The 15692-nt window shown below is 49.2% G+C and overlaps 5 protein-coding genes across 5 annotated transcripts; 2 read left to right on the top strand and 3 right to left on the bottom strand.

The window, feature by feature from the left end:
• Positions 1-73: 73 nt before the first annotated feature.
• On the bottom strand, positions 74-1623 carry J4E82_010477 (uncharacterized protein; the record flags this gene model as incomplete). Its single annotated transcript, XM_051736689.1, has 2 exons — positions 74-1456; positions 1510-1623. 2 exons carry the CDS (start codon positions 1621-1623, stop codon positions 74-76), a joined length of 1497 nt encoding a protein of 498 aa, XP_051583558.1.
• A 1464-nt stretch (positions 1624-3087) lies between these two features.
• J4E82_010476 (uncharacterized protein) lies at positions 3088-4815 on the bottom strand (the record flags this gene model as incomplete). The annotated part of the gene is made up of 1 exon (XM_051736688.1): positions 3088-4815. The coding sequence occupies one exon, from the start codon at positions 4813-4815 to the stop codon at positions 3088-3090; it is 1728 nt and encodes a 575-aa protein (XP_051583557.1).
• A 714-nt stretch (positions 4816-5529) lies between these two features.
• J4E82_010475 (uncharacterized protein) lies at positions 5530-6212 on the bottom strand (the record flags this gene model as incomplete). Its single annotated transcript, XM_051736687.1, has 2 exons — positions 5530-6043; positions 6094-6212. 2 exons carry the CDS (start codon positions 6210-6212, stop codon positions 5530-5532), a joined length of 633 nt encoding a protein of 210 aa, XP_051583556.1.
• A 796-nt stretch (positions 6213-7008) lies between these two features.
• On the top strand, positions 7009-8091 carry J4E82_010474 (uncharacterized protein; the record flags this gene model as incomplete). The annotated part of the gene is made up of 1 exon (XM_051736686.1): positions 7009-8091. One exon carries the CDS (start codon positions 7009-7011, stop codon positions 8089-8091), a length of 1083 nt encoding a protein of 360 aa, XP_051583555.1.
• Positions 8092-13695: 5604 nt separating this feature from the next.
• J4E82_010473 (uncharacterized protein) lies at positions 13696-14916 on the top strand (the record flags this gene model as incomplete). The annotated part of the gene is made up of 3 exons (XM_051736685.1): positions 13696-13806; positions 13857-14336; positions 14398-14916. 3 exons carry the CDS (start codon positions 13696-13698, stop codon positions 14914-14916), a joined length of 1110 nt encoding a protein of 369 aa, XP_051583554.1.
• Between the last annotated feature and the right edge of the window lie 776 nt (positions 14917-15692).

Below are 15692 nucleotides of genomic sequence, written 5' to 3'. Positions count from 1 at the left end.
ATCGAGCTTGATTATCATTGAACCGAGTGTTATTGAAGATACGAGTTTTTGTGCTATACTACTCGCGAAATGTTCACCTGCCCTTGCCCTTGGACTTACCGCCATGGCCTGGACCGCGCTTAGCTCCGCGACCACTAGCGAGCTTGACGGTGAATGCACCACGCTCAATAGTGTTGACTAGGATGTATCCAGATGGGAACAGGAAGTGCGACCAGGTTCCAACAAACTGAACAATACCACCAACAGAGTCGTCCTCAGGATAGATGTCGAAGAAACCCTCAGTCTTGACGCTCTTTCCAGTAGGGTCCTTGCTGATGCTGCGGACATCGTGTACCCAGATACCAGCACCGTAGTTGCTCTGGTAGGCAAGGCCATCGACGATGTAGAGGTTGTGGTCGATGCCCTTGCTGTCGGTGGCGTAGAAAGTACCGGTAGCCTTGGGGTTGCGGAGGTCGGTGAAATCGATAATGTGGGTGACAGGGCGGCCGGATGCAGCTGGACCGACGGCCTCTTGCTCATCGAGCTCATCGTTCAAGAGGACGTATTGGTGCCAGTTGCGCTCAGTCCACCATCCTTGATGGCAGTAGGTAGCGCCGGGGTAGGAGAGAGTCGAGATGACCTCAGATGCAGGGTTGCCGTTCTTCATGGTAGAGTCGTAGACGGTGACGGTGTCCTCGTTGTAGCCAATGCAGATGTTGCGACCGCGGAACTTTCGGTCAGGACCGTTGTAGGTGACACACTGAGCATCGTGTACGTATCCGTCCTGGCTGGCACAGCCGGGAGAAGTAGGCTTGCCAGGGTTGGCGAGATCGATGTACTGGAGACCGGCCTTGCAGGTCTGGTTTCGGGGCTGGGCACCGACGGCGAGGATATACTCGTTGTCCCAGTCAACAACCACGTTGTGGGTACGTCCGATGGGCAACTCGTCCCACAAGCCAACAAGGTCGGTCTTGGGGTCAAAGGTCTTTGGGCTGTCGGGGCTAACATCGAGAAGCTTCTTCATGTCAAAGATCTGGACGTTGTGGCCAACAGCCTCAGAACCGATGATAACGTAGTCGTTCAGCACGCGGATCTCGCGCCATCGCGAACCTACGCTTTGCGCAGGAAGACGACCCATGTACTGGATCTGGCCGTCCTTAAGGATCTCGACGAACGCAGCACCTGAAAATTGGCCGACGATACCGAACTCGCGTCCGTTGCGAGCTGTCCAGCCCCAAGAAGAGCTTCCCTGGCCTTCAGGGCCGCCCATGTCGGCATGGTTGACGAAGTCGTAGAGATCCATGTTGTTACACCTGAACGTCTGGTTCGCATTGCCTTGCTCGACGACGGCGAGACCATCCTTGCACTTGATGCGTTTATCCTTGCCACTTCCCCAAGAACCCTTCTTCCAGCTCTTCCAAGACTTCCATTGACGAGAGTCTTGCTTGCCTTCGGCTGCGTCATGATCCCATTGGTCCTGAAAGTTGTTAGTACTAGATCTTGTAGACAGAAGAGGAGGATATGTCGTACAGCCTTCAACTTCATCAACTTCTGATGGATCGCACCAGAGGCATACTCCGACTTGGAGAATTGCGCAGCCTGGACGGCGATTGGGAGAGCCAACACAGCGAGCGAGAACTTCATCTTGGCGTTCTAGGAGAAGTATTGAGCTGGAATGAGCATATTAACCTGAAGCTCCAAGGGTATATATATGACCCTGATACCCTCATACTGTAATCTTTTGCTCTCGGCCATCGCGTTGCCACACGACCATTCAGTACTATGTTACCGTCTTGGTACAGTCGTATACTCTGGGCACCATTTGGCATCTATGCTTCTTGGGGAAGGTCAGGACTACCAATTGGCTAACCTATTCAGGCAGGTAATGAAACAGATTCTGAGTGGACTGCTGTTGCCAAGCAGCGAAATCCGTGTCCATGTCGTGCGCCACAGATAGCCGGCTTGGGGTTCCCGAACTGACAAGAAGCGGCGGTCGGGATGGAAGCGGAGATCACTGCCACGGCCCGCTAACGAAGACCAAGAACCTCCAAGGCGGCTGGGCGTACGGACCAATATACAAGACTTGGACGGGAGCCGTTCGCAGCCAAACTCTAGAGAATAGATAAGAGGAAGGAGGTTACAGAATTGGCATGTGCGAACTTAGTCTACGCATGTCGTCCATGGATGTCTCGCTCGGCGATGGGATCTCGGAAAGAAGCTGTCCAAGAGCGGAAGGCCTCCGCACCGTCGACCGTGATTGAAAAACAACTTCGCTAAGCATCACTGTCCTGCGCGGGCTCCGAGGGGTATCAACAGGGAGTTATTTGCGCGACTTCCACGAGAACGGTATCTGGATATCGCACATGCGTGGCGTGCTTCGAGCGTCAGGAGCTCTTCTTCTCAACGCTTGACGCGCACGGTCAACATTAGCTTGTTCGTCGATGAAGCAATCATCCGAAAAGTCCAGGGTATAATGCAGCATTGACGGTTGAATGATTGCAAGGTATCGATGTTCACAAAGTGACGCGAGATTGTATTGGAAGAGGTACACCGGGTGGAGCGATGCTAAGAGCTGACGTCATCAGGGACAAGCGTGTCGCGTCACTCTTCCGCTCTGCGCCTCAGCTGCTGACAACTTCAACAATCTTCACGGTGCTAGCGATCACGACAAAATTAGTTGCCGCTTCACCTGACACGATGAGACACTCAACCTAACTGATTTGTTGGTAGCAGCGCGCTTCGCTGTTGTCAATTTCCGACAGAGCCGCAAATCCGAAATATGCATAAACAGAGCTTGCAGCTCGCGATTGGATAGCTATGATACATTGTTGTTGTCCATGGTTCGAGAGTACAAGTACCTGCTATTGCCGGTCTCGCGACTAAACTCCTCGCGAAGCCCGGTCAGTGACACGATTCTGGCAACATGTTGAAAGCTACAGACACCTGGATCTCGTCCATATCACAATAATCGCCTTCGTACAAACACAAACAGCCGTCGACAGTAAAGTCAATCTGCCCAAGAGCCATCCAATCGTATCAAACAAACACGACCGCCTTCCAAGTTCACACCATTGCGAAGCTGTTGGTAGATCCTACGTGTACCGCCGACTAATCAGATCTGGCGACATGGTCTAAGTATTGTTCATGGCAGTGTGAAGCTGCAGGTATGACATAGTCCACAACATCTTCGACCGGATCACCTACCACTGCATCTTGCGTAGTAAAAGAGGCTTGGCTGTTGCCGTCCAACACGTCGGCAATCTCCTGTTCAGTCGCGTCCGGTAACTCATAACCTTCTACCTCATCGATCTCGGCTTCCGGTTGGTCGATCAACTCTTCGTCAGACTCCTCATCCGACTCTACTTCTTCAGAAGGTGCCTCCAAGCGTCTCAACTCGTCCAAGGTGATCATGTCGTAATCATAACGAATCTCGAGCTTGATACCGGCTTCCTCCAGCTCTGCGAAAGCACGAGAAAGCACGAGTGCCTGGAATGGTAGACCGTCCAGCAGGACCACGCGGACGGTCTTATCCTGACCAAAGCAGACAATATCTTTCAAGGATGCCAACGCGGGAACGCACCTTTCCAAGAGCTTTGGGGTTCCTGGTGTGATGTGGGTGTACCACCGCTTCAAGTGTGCGGGAAAGTACACCGACAAGTCATCCTCGGCAGTCGCAGCATCGAGGACAGCTTCTATCGGAATACCGCAATACTGGAGCTTTGAGAAATCTTGAAAAGATCCTAGTGTTCCAAGATCTCGACCGTCAGGATAAAGAATGTCTAAGAGCGCCTTGTCGGAGTAGCTGAAAGCATATAGCTCCACCAGGGTATCTCGATGTTTCCTCAACGCGTCGCCCAGGAGCTTCCAGGAGTGCTCAGGCCACACTGACATTGGATTGTCGTCATTACCGAACGGCTCCCAAGCCATGGTATTGTGTTCGTACATGAAGTTGCTAAGAGACTTCACTGAAGAGATCATCTGCGCCACGGCGGAGATGTCCATCATCGCATTCCTGAGAGTGATCTCTCGGATGGGGCTGCTCGAGGTGGGGATCGGCCAGTCCCTGAACGGCGTCGTCTGGTGAACACCCTGGAGAAAGAGCGAGTTAAGAGACGGAAGACAGAACATGCATGAGATGTTCTCGAGCGACAAAACATCGGTGACAATCGTGAGTTTGTTGAGATGAGCGAAACGGTTGGTCTGTCCATCGATCGACTGTCCGACAGCAAGGCTGAACAAGTCCAACCAACTCATTTCACCCGCAAGGAAATCATACCTGTTGGCCCAGTTGCGCGAGTTGTGCGGAGCGATTTCTTCCAGTGCGAATGTCTGAATCTTGTGGGCATTGGCAATGATCTTGTCGTATGTGTCCCTAGTGGCCAACGCTTTATCGTTCAAGTCCCAAGTGACCGGCAATTTGTCGTCCCAATCGAACACTGAACACAAGTGGCGGACATGGCTAGCCAGTGTAGTGTTGCTAGCGACTGATTGCGCTTTCGCCCAATCGTGACACCGACTGCCTATGTTCTTGTAGAGCACCTCTTCTGCAACGCGTTTGCAGCGATGATTCGTAAGGCACAACTTCGCAAGTGTAACAGGGCTCACGTCTAGATATCCAGCGACGTGCAGGAGGAGCTCTTCTGGCATGCCACCGAGACACGCTTGTGAATTCTTGGCTACAACAGGAACTTCTGGACTGCCAAGTACGCCTCCAAGTAGGGACTCGTGGGCGACTTTGATGGAGATCGATACGGATCGTGTGCGCTTGTTCGAGGTTGAACCGTCCGAGGTCGAAGCCTTGCGCTTTTGCGGCCATGGGACGATAGGCGGCGCCATGTTTGCAGCGCGATTGAGCGAGGGTAGGTGGTATGAGGGGTACAGATGTTACAACGACTTGTTCACTGGTACAACAGCCGCGTACAAAGTTGTGTCGTGATGCAGATGCAGGTAGCCGCAGTGTTGGTGGTGAGTGCGAATCATAAGCTCAGAACGCGAAGGAGAAAATAACAACAAGAAGGCGGGTCAATGCGCGACGTTCACGCGCCTCATCGCGTGCAATGTTCTTCACGGTGAAGACCCTGGGTGCGCGGATAAGAGCAAGAGGAGAGCGGAGCCCTGGCCAATGACAAGGGTCACCGTGCTGCTGTGAAGGGGGCCATTCGACTCACCGCCCACCGGGCGTTTGCAGAATGTGTGATGTGCGCGTGCATGTTCATGGCACTGGGAGATAGACTTCGTAATTTAAACTCGTGATCAAGGGTTGACATGTCATACTGACCGATGTCGAGGCTCACAGGATACCTCGAGAGACAACGTTGCCACCGTGCTAGTCACCCAAGTTTCGACTTATTGAGCTGCACATATGCACAGTGACCAGTGTACCGGGTTGTGACATCTAAAGCAACTTTCAAGCTTAACTCTAGGGAAGGGAAAGGTGAAACGTCAAGTCAATGTCTTCATTAATGCTAGAAGTGAAGTAGATTGAACTAGGCTCCCGTACGGGTAGTGCACATGTAGTGAATAGTTATGACTTGTTTGAATTGTCTATAGCTAAAAATCGAGACCTGTGCACTTGGCGCCTAGCTGTTTCTGCAACGATTTCCATTTCTTGGTAGGTGCCTTACCTGACATGGGGGGCAAGAAATCAAACCAGGAAGCCACGTTCCCTCGATAATGTATGTAAATCTTCAACACGTCAACATGTCCGGAGACTGTTACCGTAGTCATAGCTTGAAGCTGTTCCACTGTTCTAGTCTCGAAGAACCTCATCTGAAGACGCCCCAACCACGCCACCTCGCTCCAGTCGTCCCAATCATAGAATCTGAAGTGGAACGTTGCAAGCTTATACGGAAGCAATTCAGTTTCTGCACGTAGTTGGCGAGAAGTGGATAGCAATCCGAGGTTACTCTCGCGGAATGACCTTGAGCTTAAGAAGCCTTTTTCATGCGATGAGTCGTCTTGATGGAATACCCACTGCTCGTCCTCGAAGACGCCGGCATAGATCATGTCGCGTATCTCGGCTGGCAAGCGGAGGAGAGGGGACTCGATAGCGTTGTACTCGGTGCTATAGCGAAGATTAGATTGATGTTTGTGTGGTTTTTGTCTGGTACTTACATCCGATCGAGTTGACTCGGATCTCGTTGAGCAGCTCGCCGAAGAGCTCTCACATCGCGTAGTCTCTTCGCCGTGGGTGCATCAGTCGGATGCGTTAGAGATCGCTTTCGGGAAACCATGTTGAGTTGTGCGTAAGCTCTGACGGGTGGAGTGATCTGGAGAAGGAGAGCAGGAAGAAAGACCGAGGAAAGGCTTTTGATATAGTGCTGGTGAGATAGTTCTATAGACTGGCGTCTGACGGAAGTGGCAATCAGTCTTGAGTTTTTCAATTCACTCAAGCGGTATTCAACGCTCAGTCATATAGTGGTGTACCTCATTGCGACATTAACCTTGAAGCAGTTATCGCCTCATTGTCCTGTGCCCATTTTGAGGTTCTATAGATCACCTTGAACGATTTCAAGTCAGTATTGAATATGAGAACCTGCATATTGCAGTACTTAGGCGTAACTCCTTACATCTATAAGCCTAGTCCTAGCTTGACTCTAGCCGTATATCATCTTATTATAATCTGTAGTGGCTGCAGAACTTTATCTGTTTCGTGATGCTAAGTTTCAGAAGTCTTTGTTAGGCGACTGTGGTTATCAGGCGCAAGTACAGAGTGTCAGAACCTTGTCTATCCTAGACCGATTCGACTCGATCCGCGGTAATCAAGATCTACGGGCGCTATCATGGCTTCACAGTAATTCGTTTCTAGGCCTACCGAACAATAAACTCTATGAGTGCAGAATGAGGTGTATCAAGCATCACCTAACAGCATATTGCTTGTCATACAGTAGTGTATCTAGCATGTTGGTGAAACACGTCAACCGGTACATAGCTATCTTGTTGTTCTATCCGATCTTAGGTTTTGGAAGTCATCGGGCCTTCTTTCATCGTGCATCAAGCGGCAGTTCACTCAGCACAGCCTTGACTTCGATGCCGATCGGCATCGTCGTGTCGGCAAGTGTGCATAAATACCGCCGAAAGCATCAAGTATCTCATTACTGCAAGCCAAAGCCTGCTTTTCGAACAAGCCTACCACGCCTATCCGATATCCTCAAACCCAAGTTTATTGTACTCTTCATGGCTATCAAACTCGCAGCTGTACAGGCAGCCCCTGTATTTTTAAACAAGACAGCCTCGACACAAAAGGCATGTGAACTTATCCGAAAAGCGGGATCCCGAGGTGCAGATGTCATTGGTTTCCCGGAGGGGTTCATCCCAGGATTTCCGGGCTGGTTTCCCTTCCTCCGCAGTACTGACCCTCTCACGGAATCGCTTTACCTTCAACTTTTCAATAACGCAGTGGAGGTTCCTGGCCCTGAAGTGGATTCACTGCAGGACGCATGCAGGGAAGCACACATCTACGCTGTGGTTGCCATCAACGAGCGCCATCCGAACACTACTGGAACGCTCTACAATACCCAACTGACTATCGGCCGAGATGGAACTCTCCTGCACAAACACCAGAAATACGTGCCGACTGTGGGAGAACGTATGATCCATGCGCCTGGCACAACAGGTAGCAAGACGTCGATCCAAACGGAATTTGGTGGGCTGAGTGGTTTGTTGTGTGGCGAAAACGGCAACCCCCTAGGGCAGTACTCGACTGCCTTGGACCACCCTGTGGTACATGTCGCTGCTTGGCCGCAGTTTCTGACCTTTGGATTGGACGTGGCCGACTTCATAAATACGGCCGGCAAGGCTGTTGCATTCTCAGTAGGGACTTATGTCATCAACGCGGCTGCTGTTGTTTCTGATGCAGAGATTGAGGCATACGGAATCGATGAGAGGACCAAGGATTTTTTGCGAAGCGAGCAGAAAAAGAGGAGAGCTGCTATTTTTGCACCAGGGGGTGTCGAAGTCGCTGGATTTATCGATGGGAAGATAGGAGACGAGATTCTGTTCGCTGATGTCGATCTAGAGGCTGTAAAGAGGTATAAGCACACCTTTGATTTCGCAGGTCACTACAATAGGCCTGAAATATTCGTCCATCATTTCAAGAAGTATCTTCCATAGCATACTCGCAAGCGAGTCATTGCTTTAACCACTCTCTACGAGAGCACGGAACTCTCACCTAGTTTGCTGAATTGCAAGGCAGAATTTGACGCTGGTGTATTGTTATAAAACAAAGAAGCTTTATTAGTAATTCAGCTTACAGCTTTGTAACACTGAGTCAAGAACATGCGCCGTGTGATTACTGTCAGATATTCAGTCTCCTAGTTGTAGATATATACATATTGCTGCGAAGTCTGTTGTCACAATGTTCCCACTGCACAGGGCCTAGCCACAACCACGCAGGCCATCGTCAGCTTACATCAGTCTCAGCAAAAGTGGGCAGGGCGTTTAAAGTCTATTGCAATAGTATCGCAAAACACAAGATGATAGATTCAAGTGAAATGACAAGAAGGTTGTAGGAAGAAGGTCGCGGAGGCGCTGTATGTTCCATAGATCTTTGCTTGCGATTTATGTCTACAGTAGTCACGCTTCACTCTGCTCTTTTCCAAGGACTATGTTTTCGGACTTCAAGTATTGGTGTGTCCGAACGGATGGCAGCGGATCGTACAGATGGTAGCCGACCGTTCTTCCGCGTCTGCAAGGTTTAGTGACGATGATGATGTTTGGATATTCTAGCATGCGGCTTTCGGCATGGCCTCGTGAGCCGCTCCAGAAACTTCGGCAAGCTTCCCGGCAACTCCGTCGGCGAATCTTTGGGTGTCAAACCTTGAACAGGTTGTCATCTTTCAACCAGCACATGGCTTGAATGAGAAACGATAGCCTATTAGTTAACAATGTTGGATAAAGTATCAGTCTAGTAGAAAGGTACATGTATCAATGGGCAGATGCTTGGACACCCGGTCCGCCGTTGCTTTGGACTGATCAGACTTGTCAACAATCAAGCCAATCAATCTGAGCACCCCGGATTGGATTGACTTGACGTCCTATAGTAATTTGGCTTGATTGATGAGATTGATCGATCAAAAACTCTCAGATTGATTGACTTGATTGATTGGATTGATAGTATAGCGTTTGTGAGGCTGTAAAAGTGGGGTATCGTGACTATTTGTGGTGTTGAGTCTCGTTATCGCCGTCGGTATCGCTGTCGATATCGTCGTCCCATGTATCCATGCCGTACAACGTCTCTATATCGCTGTCAGTTATAGAGTCTGTACGGCTTGTATTGTCATTGCCTAAACCAGCTTTTCGCCACCGTCGTACGCACTGTATCGCCGCCAAAAGCTGAGGTCGTATAGCTCGTCGGCGAGGCTCTAATAGGTCTCCTAGCTTACTAAACATACACTCACACTCGCAGCTTGACGCTGGGATAGACAGTACGTCAAGCGCAAGCTTGCTAAGGCGAGGATAGCGATCTCGCAACGATAGCTAGTATTTTATTGGGTTGTTGGCGTCCTCTGTATCCTTCTCCACACGTCGCTCACACTGTTTCCACTGAGTAAACTTGTCGTCTACTATCGCGCTGTTGCCAGCGGTTGTAGGATCGATAAGACCGTTGATTGCGTCGTCTATATTGTTCGATACGGGTTTCGTGCGTTGTACAACAGCCGTAGGGGTATTGTATAAAGCCCACAAGGCGCGGAAGTTGCGATTGTTCTCTGAAAGCCAGTCAGGCTTGTCAGTACCCTAGGCAGCGTCGCAATACGTCTTGTAGTATGGATGGAGTATTGTAGCGGCGTAATAGACGGGCGATAGGTCTAATTTGGCGTAGTACTTGTTGGCTTTTGTCCACGCTGCGCGTATATTGATAGCGAGATGATCCTCGGGTGCCTTGTTGTGAGCGTTGTAGTTGACTGCCTCGTAAGCCTCGACGCGCTGCTTGTAATAATTGAGTATATATTCAAATACTGGTATTACCTTAGCGATAGACCTAAACCTGCCGCTCTTGCCACGCCCTTTAAGGCGCTTTGTAGCAGCTTTTAGAGGCTTTAACGCATCTATATACTCTGTAACTACCGCCTAATTGTGTGTTGTTAGGCCGCTTAATCTTATCCACCGCGGCGCATCAGGTAGCTTGTTGCGGCGGGTTTCTGCGTACGTATCCTTATCTCGCACCCGCTTTATATGGTGATTGGCGTAGGCGTTGATAGCTGACTGTAGCTGTACAGCGCGCTCAAAGCAGGAGTAGTAGGAGTTCCAGCGGGTAACAACTGGCTTTACAGGCTCGAGGATCTTGCGTTTATTGGCGGGCGCGTCGACGGGTAACTCGCGATGGGCAAGGCGCTGAAAGTCAGCAAAAAGAGCGTACTGTTGTGGCGTTTTGATATAGTTAACTATTGCTATAAGCACGCCTAAAGGCCCATTATGCCTCCATTCGCTCATATACTCGCTCTCGACAGCAAACTCAGCTGGGTCGTTGTCGTACGAGCTGGAGTCTTTGCCCCAGAGGAGTATTTGACCGACGAGGTTCAGCGTATGGGGAGCACAACGGAGGCGGCGATTAACAGCGTTGAAGCCTATTTGCTGCGCGATTGCCTCAACCGCGGCGTTGTTGTTGCTTGCGTTATTAAGTACAAAGTATCCTACGGTTGCTTTATTGATCCTAAAGTGATTTAACGTCTGAATAACTACGCTAGCTATCGACTCGCCACTATGGGTGCCTGTTAACTGCGGCAGCGCAATAGGAAGGTCGACAAGACTGCCGTTGCTGTTAACGTAGTGCGCAATAATACCTAGGTAGCCACGCTTGCCGCCCTTCGTCGTCCAGCCGTCAAAACTTATGTGTATCTTGCTCTGGGCGTGTAACAGGTCCTTGACAACGCGCGGCTTTATATAGTTGTACAGGCGTAGAACGTAGGCGGTAACGCTATTATGAGAGGCCCAAAGTGCTGCCTCTGCTTGTGGGTTAGCTGTCGATATAAGCTGTTGAAAAGCTGGCGATTCGAACGTAGAAAGCGGCAGGTTTGACTCTACAAGCCAGCCAACAGCAGCGAGTCTAAAGCGCTGTATATTGAAGCCAGAGAGCTTGTTCGCGACCGTCTGGCTGACCCGGTTGCCAGTAAGTATACGATGGAGGACGCTGGGGCTGGTGGACTGGGTGCTTTTGCTAGGTGGCTGATAGCCATGGCCGCGTCGTCTCTCTCCCAGGTGTCGCTGAGCTGCTGATGTTGAGCGTGTTGTCTCGTATACTTGGGTAACGCCAGCGTCAATAAACTTATGCTCGTGGCAATAGCGGCATACGAAATATATACGCGTGGGATCTTTGCGATATGCGACGCGGTAGCCGTAGCGATATATCCAGCTTTTTCTCGAACGCTGTGACGCCATGGGCTTTATATATCGCGGCAGACGACTCCAATTAATGCCATTAAAGTCGTCCGCAAAGCTCTCTTTAAAGACTTTAGTATCCTCATTGTTAGTTGTTGTTATTGTTGCCTCCTCGCTGCCAACAACAGGTGGGACGATAGCTTCTTCGACCTGCGTTTCGCGCAGTCGCGCTTCGAAGCTTGACGCCTGGGACGCTTCAACCAGAGCTTTACGAGGAGATAGACGAGGAGAGAGACGAGGAGAGAGACGAGGGGAGCGACAAGGCGACGATGGAGGGCTTTCGATAGGTATAGGTTGGCTTAGAGTACCGCGAGGCAGAGGCACGCCCTTCTGGCGCTTTCTTGACGTGCCAACAACGTCGTGAACGCGTCTTTTCGGTGGCATACTTGCGATCACGAGAGGGGGATAGGCGGGTAGAGATAGCGACGATAAATTAACGCGTATAGGTTAAGGTTAAAAAGATATTGTAGCTTTGTTGTGTTAGGGTTATAATACAATGCTTAGCGCGTCCTTGCGTATTGCAACCACCTTTACCTACAATAATATATACAGTAATATTACGCTTATACTTAACTCTACTAAGCCTGGCAAGCTTAGTAGAGGTGTACAATAGCCAGGGATCGTCCCAGTACCCCAGGGCGCGAAGCACGGGATTGCCTGACCTATATTGGGTCGGGCAGTCCCGTGCTTCGCGCCCTAGGGTACTGGGACGATCCCAAATCTTTTTAGAGGTTCGAATCGTAGCAGTAATAAGTCTATTATAAAGCTTTTATATATATAATTAGCGTTGTTATGATTTTTTTGTGATATCGTTAGTGACTACAACTCTAGAAAAGTATCACGACATCGCTCCTACAGAAAACCCAAAAGCCTCACGTACGGGCGAATCCTATCAATCCTATCAATCTGATCAATCAATCCGGCAATTTTGAGCTTGATTGACTGCTATTTCACGATATGCTGGATTGGCTTGACTTGCAGTACAAATTGTCACAGCTTGATTGATGAGATTGATCTGGATTGATTGTTGACAAGTCTGGGACTGATATTCAGTCTAAATCGCATTGGCCGATGCAGAACCATATCGCCTTGCAAAGTATCATCAGTCGACACGCTGAGCGGTGCTGTTACAAAACCGTAAAAGATTCATTACAGCGGAAATCGTTCAGAATCATAGGGCAATGGCCAGCAAATTTAGAGTTATCTTTGATCGGAACCATAAGTCAGCCTTACATGTATCAAAGTGCTCCACAAGAGATCGATAAATTATGTGGTTTGCTTGATGACAAAAAAGGTTTCTGCGCATACCCTCAAGTCATATCAGTATGAAAACAACGATATCCCTTAGTGATATCTGCGACTTACAGCAGGTAGCTTCGTAACAGGTGGATGTTGGATACCTGCAAAAGTCGGTCCGATGGCGCTTAAAATTACGTAACTGCTTGCACTGAGAATACGCGTAATTCGTATAGATCACGAGCCTAGGAAAGCTTACTCTGTATCTCCGCGGTAGTACGGAGGTTGTCATCCTGCCTTCAAAGACAGGTAGGTAAAGCCTGTAGCTCGTCTGTGCATACACATTAGACCAGTCTTTGTGCACATTTCCAGATCACTCTAACTCTACCGCGTTCGTGTGTACGCTTTGTTGTAGTGCTTACAATAAATACCTGCTGAGCACTCTGGATGTACAATTGAAACATCATGTTAATCACGAGATCTATGATCGCAGTATTATTGATGCATTTCAGTTCATCTGCATAGTTTCTTTACAAACCGGAGCAGTGTAGCTATTACAAATTACCTAAATACAAACCAACTGTGCTCACATTCTTTTATGAAACTCATTGTCTTGCTTTATCTTATGTATACATATACGGGCAATTTTATGTTCTGGAAGCCTTATTGAGTTATCATACGTTGAAACAGAGGTTTTGTTCTACTATTTTTTGCATCGATCTAATTCGTGCATTATGTGCGTGTGCACGAAACTATCCCAATCTAGGTACAAGTACGTCATGCCTGCAATCAACAGACCCACATCATGAGTACGCGTATAGATATCCGATGCCTTTGCTAGATAAGTATTTGAGGACGCTGCGAGTCATACGTACGAGGTTCTGATGCAATAAATTGCAACGTTAAGATGTCATGTCGCTTCCGAAGAAGCGCTAACAACTAAGATAGACATAGTCCTAGAAGAGTATCGATAGCTCTAGAGTGAGTTAAACAATACGGTCCACCATGTCACTCAGATATATATCGTGCTTTGGTATCTTCCTCTTGATTATTGCTCAAGCTTCCTCCACACCAATCTCGCACAGCTGATACATTGAAGTCACGATGCGGTCCCTTTCTCTGTTTCTCGTTGGTCTCGCAAGCGCCGTCAACATTTCTGAAATTCCTCCATTTGTCAGACCAAGCTTCCCTATCAGTACTATTGATAATGATGGTGTATGTTTCCCCACATATCAAGATGGAACAAGAACTCACTATCAGCGAAGACGCATGCGGGTCGCTACGATGTTCGCAGAACGATGGTCTGGCTTGATGAAAAGAACCTGGAGAATTTGAACAGCTACTGCTATTTCTATTGGTTGACTACCACCTGTGGACGGAAATTTCATACGATGCTGGCCCCGAACTTCTTCCGCGGCGAGACAACTGGTATCTTTAGAGTTGAAGATCTCCAGAACTTCTCCTCTACTGGGGCAACTGCCTTCGCGCCTGGAACTGGGAGCACCGAGTTTCTCAATTTTCGATCAGAGATTCAAAACCTCACAAGTCCACGCGGAGGCGACAACTTCACCGATGTGCATATTTCTGCGGACTATGCCGGTGTCAAGATGGATGTTCAAATGACTCCGACGGGCAAGAACTTGTACATTGGGGGCGCTGGTGGCGTAACGATCTCACCCAAGAATGATGGAAACTCCAACCAAAATGACCATCGCACGCTTGTCCCAGGGTATTCTTGGTATTGGGTATGTGCGCACTATGGAGTTGGATAAGAGTGTTCGTCTTGCTAACACGTTCCACCTATAGGGCAATCCTACTCTCAAGCTTGAAGGGACTATCACGGTCGGCGGAGAAAAACTGGTAATTGATTCAGATCAGTCCAGAGGCTATTTCGAGCGCCAGTGGGGCGAGTTCGGCATTGCTGGAGGTCACTACGGATATTGGCTCTACCTTTCCAATGGTATCCTGATCCATGGCTGGGTTGTAGGCCCAACCGTCGAGAAGCCTTTCGGCATTCCTGCCTGGGCGACGATCTGGCACCCCAATGGCATTCACGAGGTCCTTGAAGTGGACAACACGACAAAGGGATTCAATTCGTGGACAAGCGAATACAGCGGGAATAACTATTTCCAAGATGTCGAGTTGAACCTCTCTCAGCGCAACGCATCCTTCAACATCCACCAGGTAATCAAGAACGGCGAACTCGGCCCACTTCCAGGTACCGAAGGATACAACATCAGTGAGGCTTATGCTCAAGGAGACGGCATCTGGGAGAACGAACACATTACCTTCTATGGTCATGTTGAGCAGCTGTCGTACTGGTAGAGACTATACCCGTAATGGTCTGGAGTCCAGTTGGCGGATCCTCAATGATTACCCGATCAAGGTGCAAGCGTGCAGCTCGCAACTGTATCCATACAAACGATATCAAGACCAAAGCCCTAAGCCTTAGCCTAAGATTAATCTAAGCTACTATCAATTGACTTTTAGCGACCTAGCAGTCTATAGCTTTCTTACATATTGGATACGATTCTGGTATCACTGTGCGATAGCTCCCTGAACATAGCTTCCTACAAGAAAAGGCTTATGAAATAGTACTAATGAGTTACTTCTGCAAGTTAGCCATCAACGAAAGAGACAACCAACCTTGAATCGACATATCCACGACTGCCATATCTGCCGCTCAGCCACCTGGTGATACAAATCACTACCACACAAACTCTCAGGCAGCCGGCTCTCAACCCTAATATGCCCACGCTGAGTTTCCTTCATATACGACTGCCCTTTCAGACCACAACTCATCCCCGACAGGCTTTTGATATAGTGCTAGGGAAGAAAGTCTACAGGCTAGCGTCTGGTGGAAGAGGCAGCCAACCTTGAGTCATTATATTCACTAAGGCAGTATTTGATGCCCGGCTACCTGATGGTCTTGCTCACTACTACCAAAGCTCTTGATCTAGCCACTGCTCATCCAGCTGCTCTGATATAGCCACCTCCCAATCGTCCTGTGTCCATGCTGAGATTCCATAAAGCACCGTCCATGGGTTAAATTTGACACAGTGTGTGAAAACCTCCATGTTGTTGCCGATAGCGACCTTCTG

Source organism: Alternaria postmessia, assembly GCF_024291825.1.
Source record: "Alternaria postmessia strain BMP 2775 chromosome Unknown scaffold_128, whole genome shotgun sequence".
In the NCBI taxonomy this organism is placed as follows: Eukaryota; Fungi; Ascomycota; class Dothideomycetes; order Pleosporales; family Pleosporaceae; genus Alternaria; species Alternaria postmessia.
Note: the sequence above shows the minus strand (reverse complement) of the source record. Positions and strands in the feature narration are given on the sequence as shown.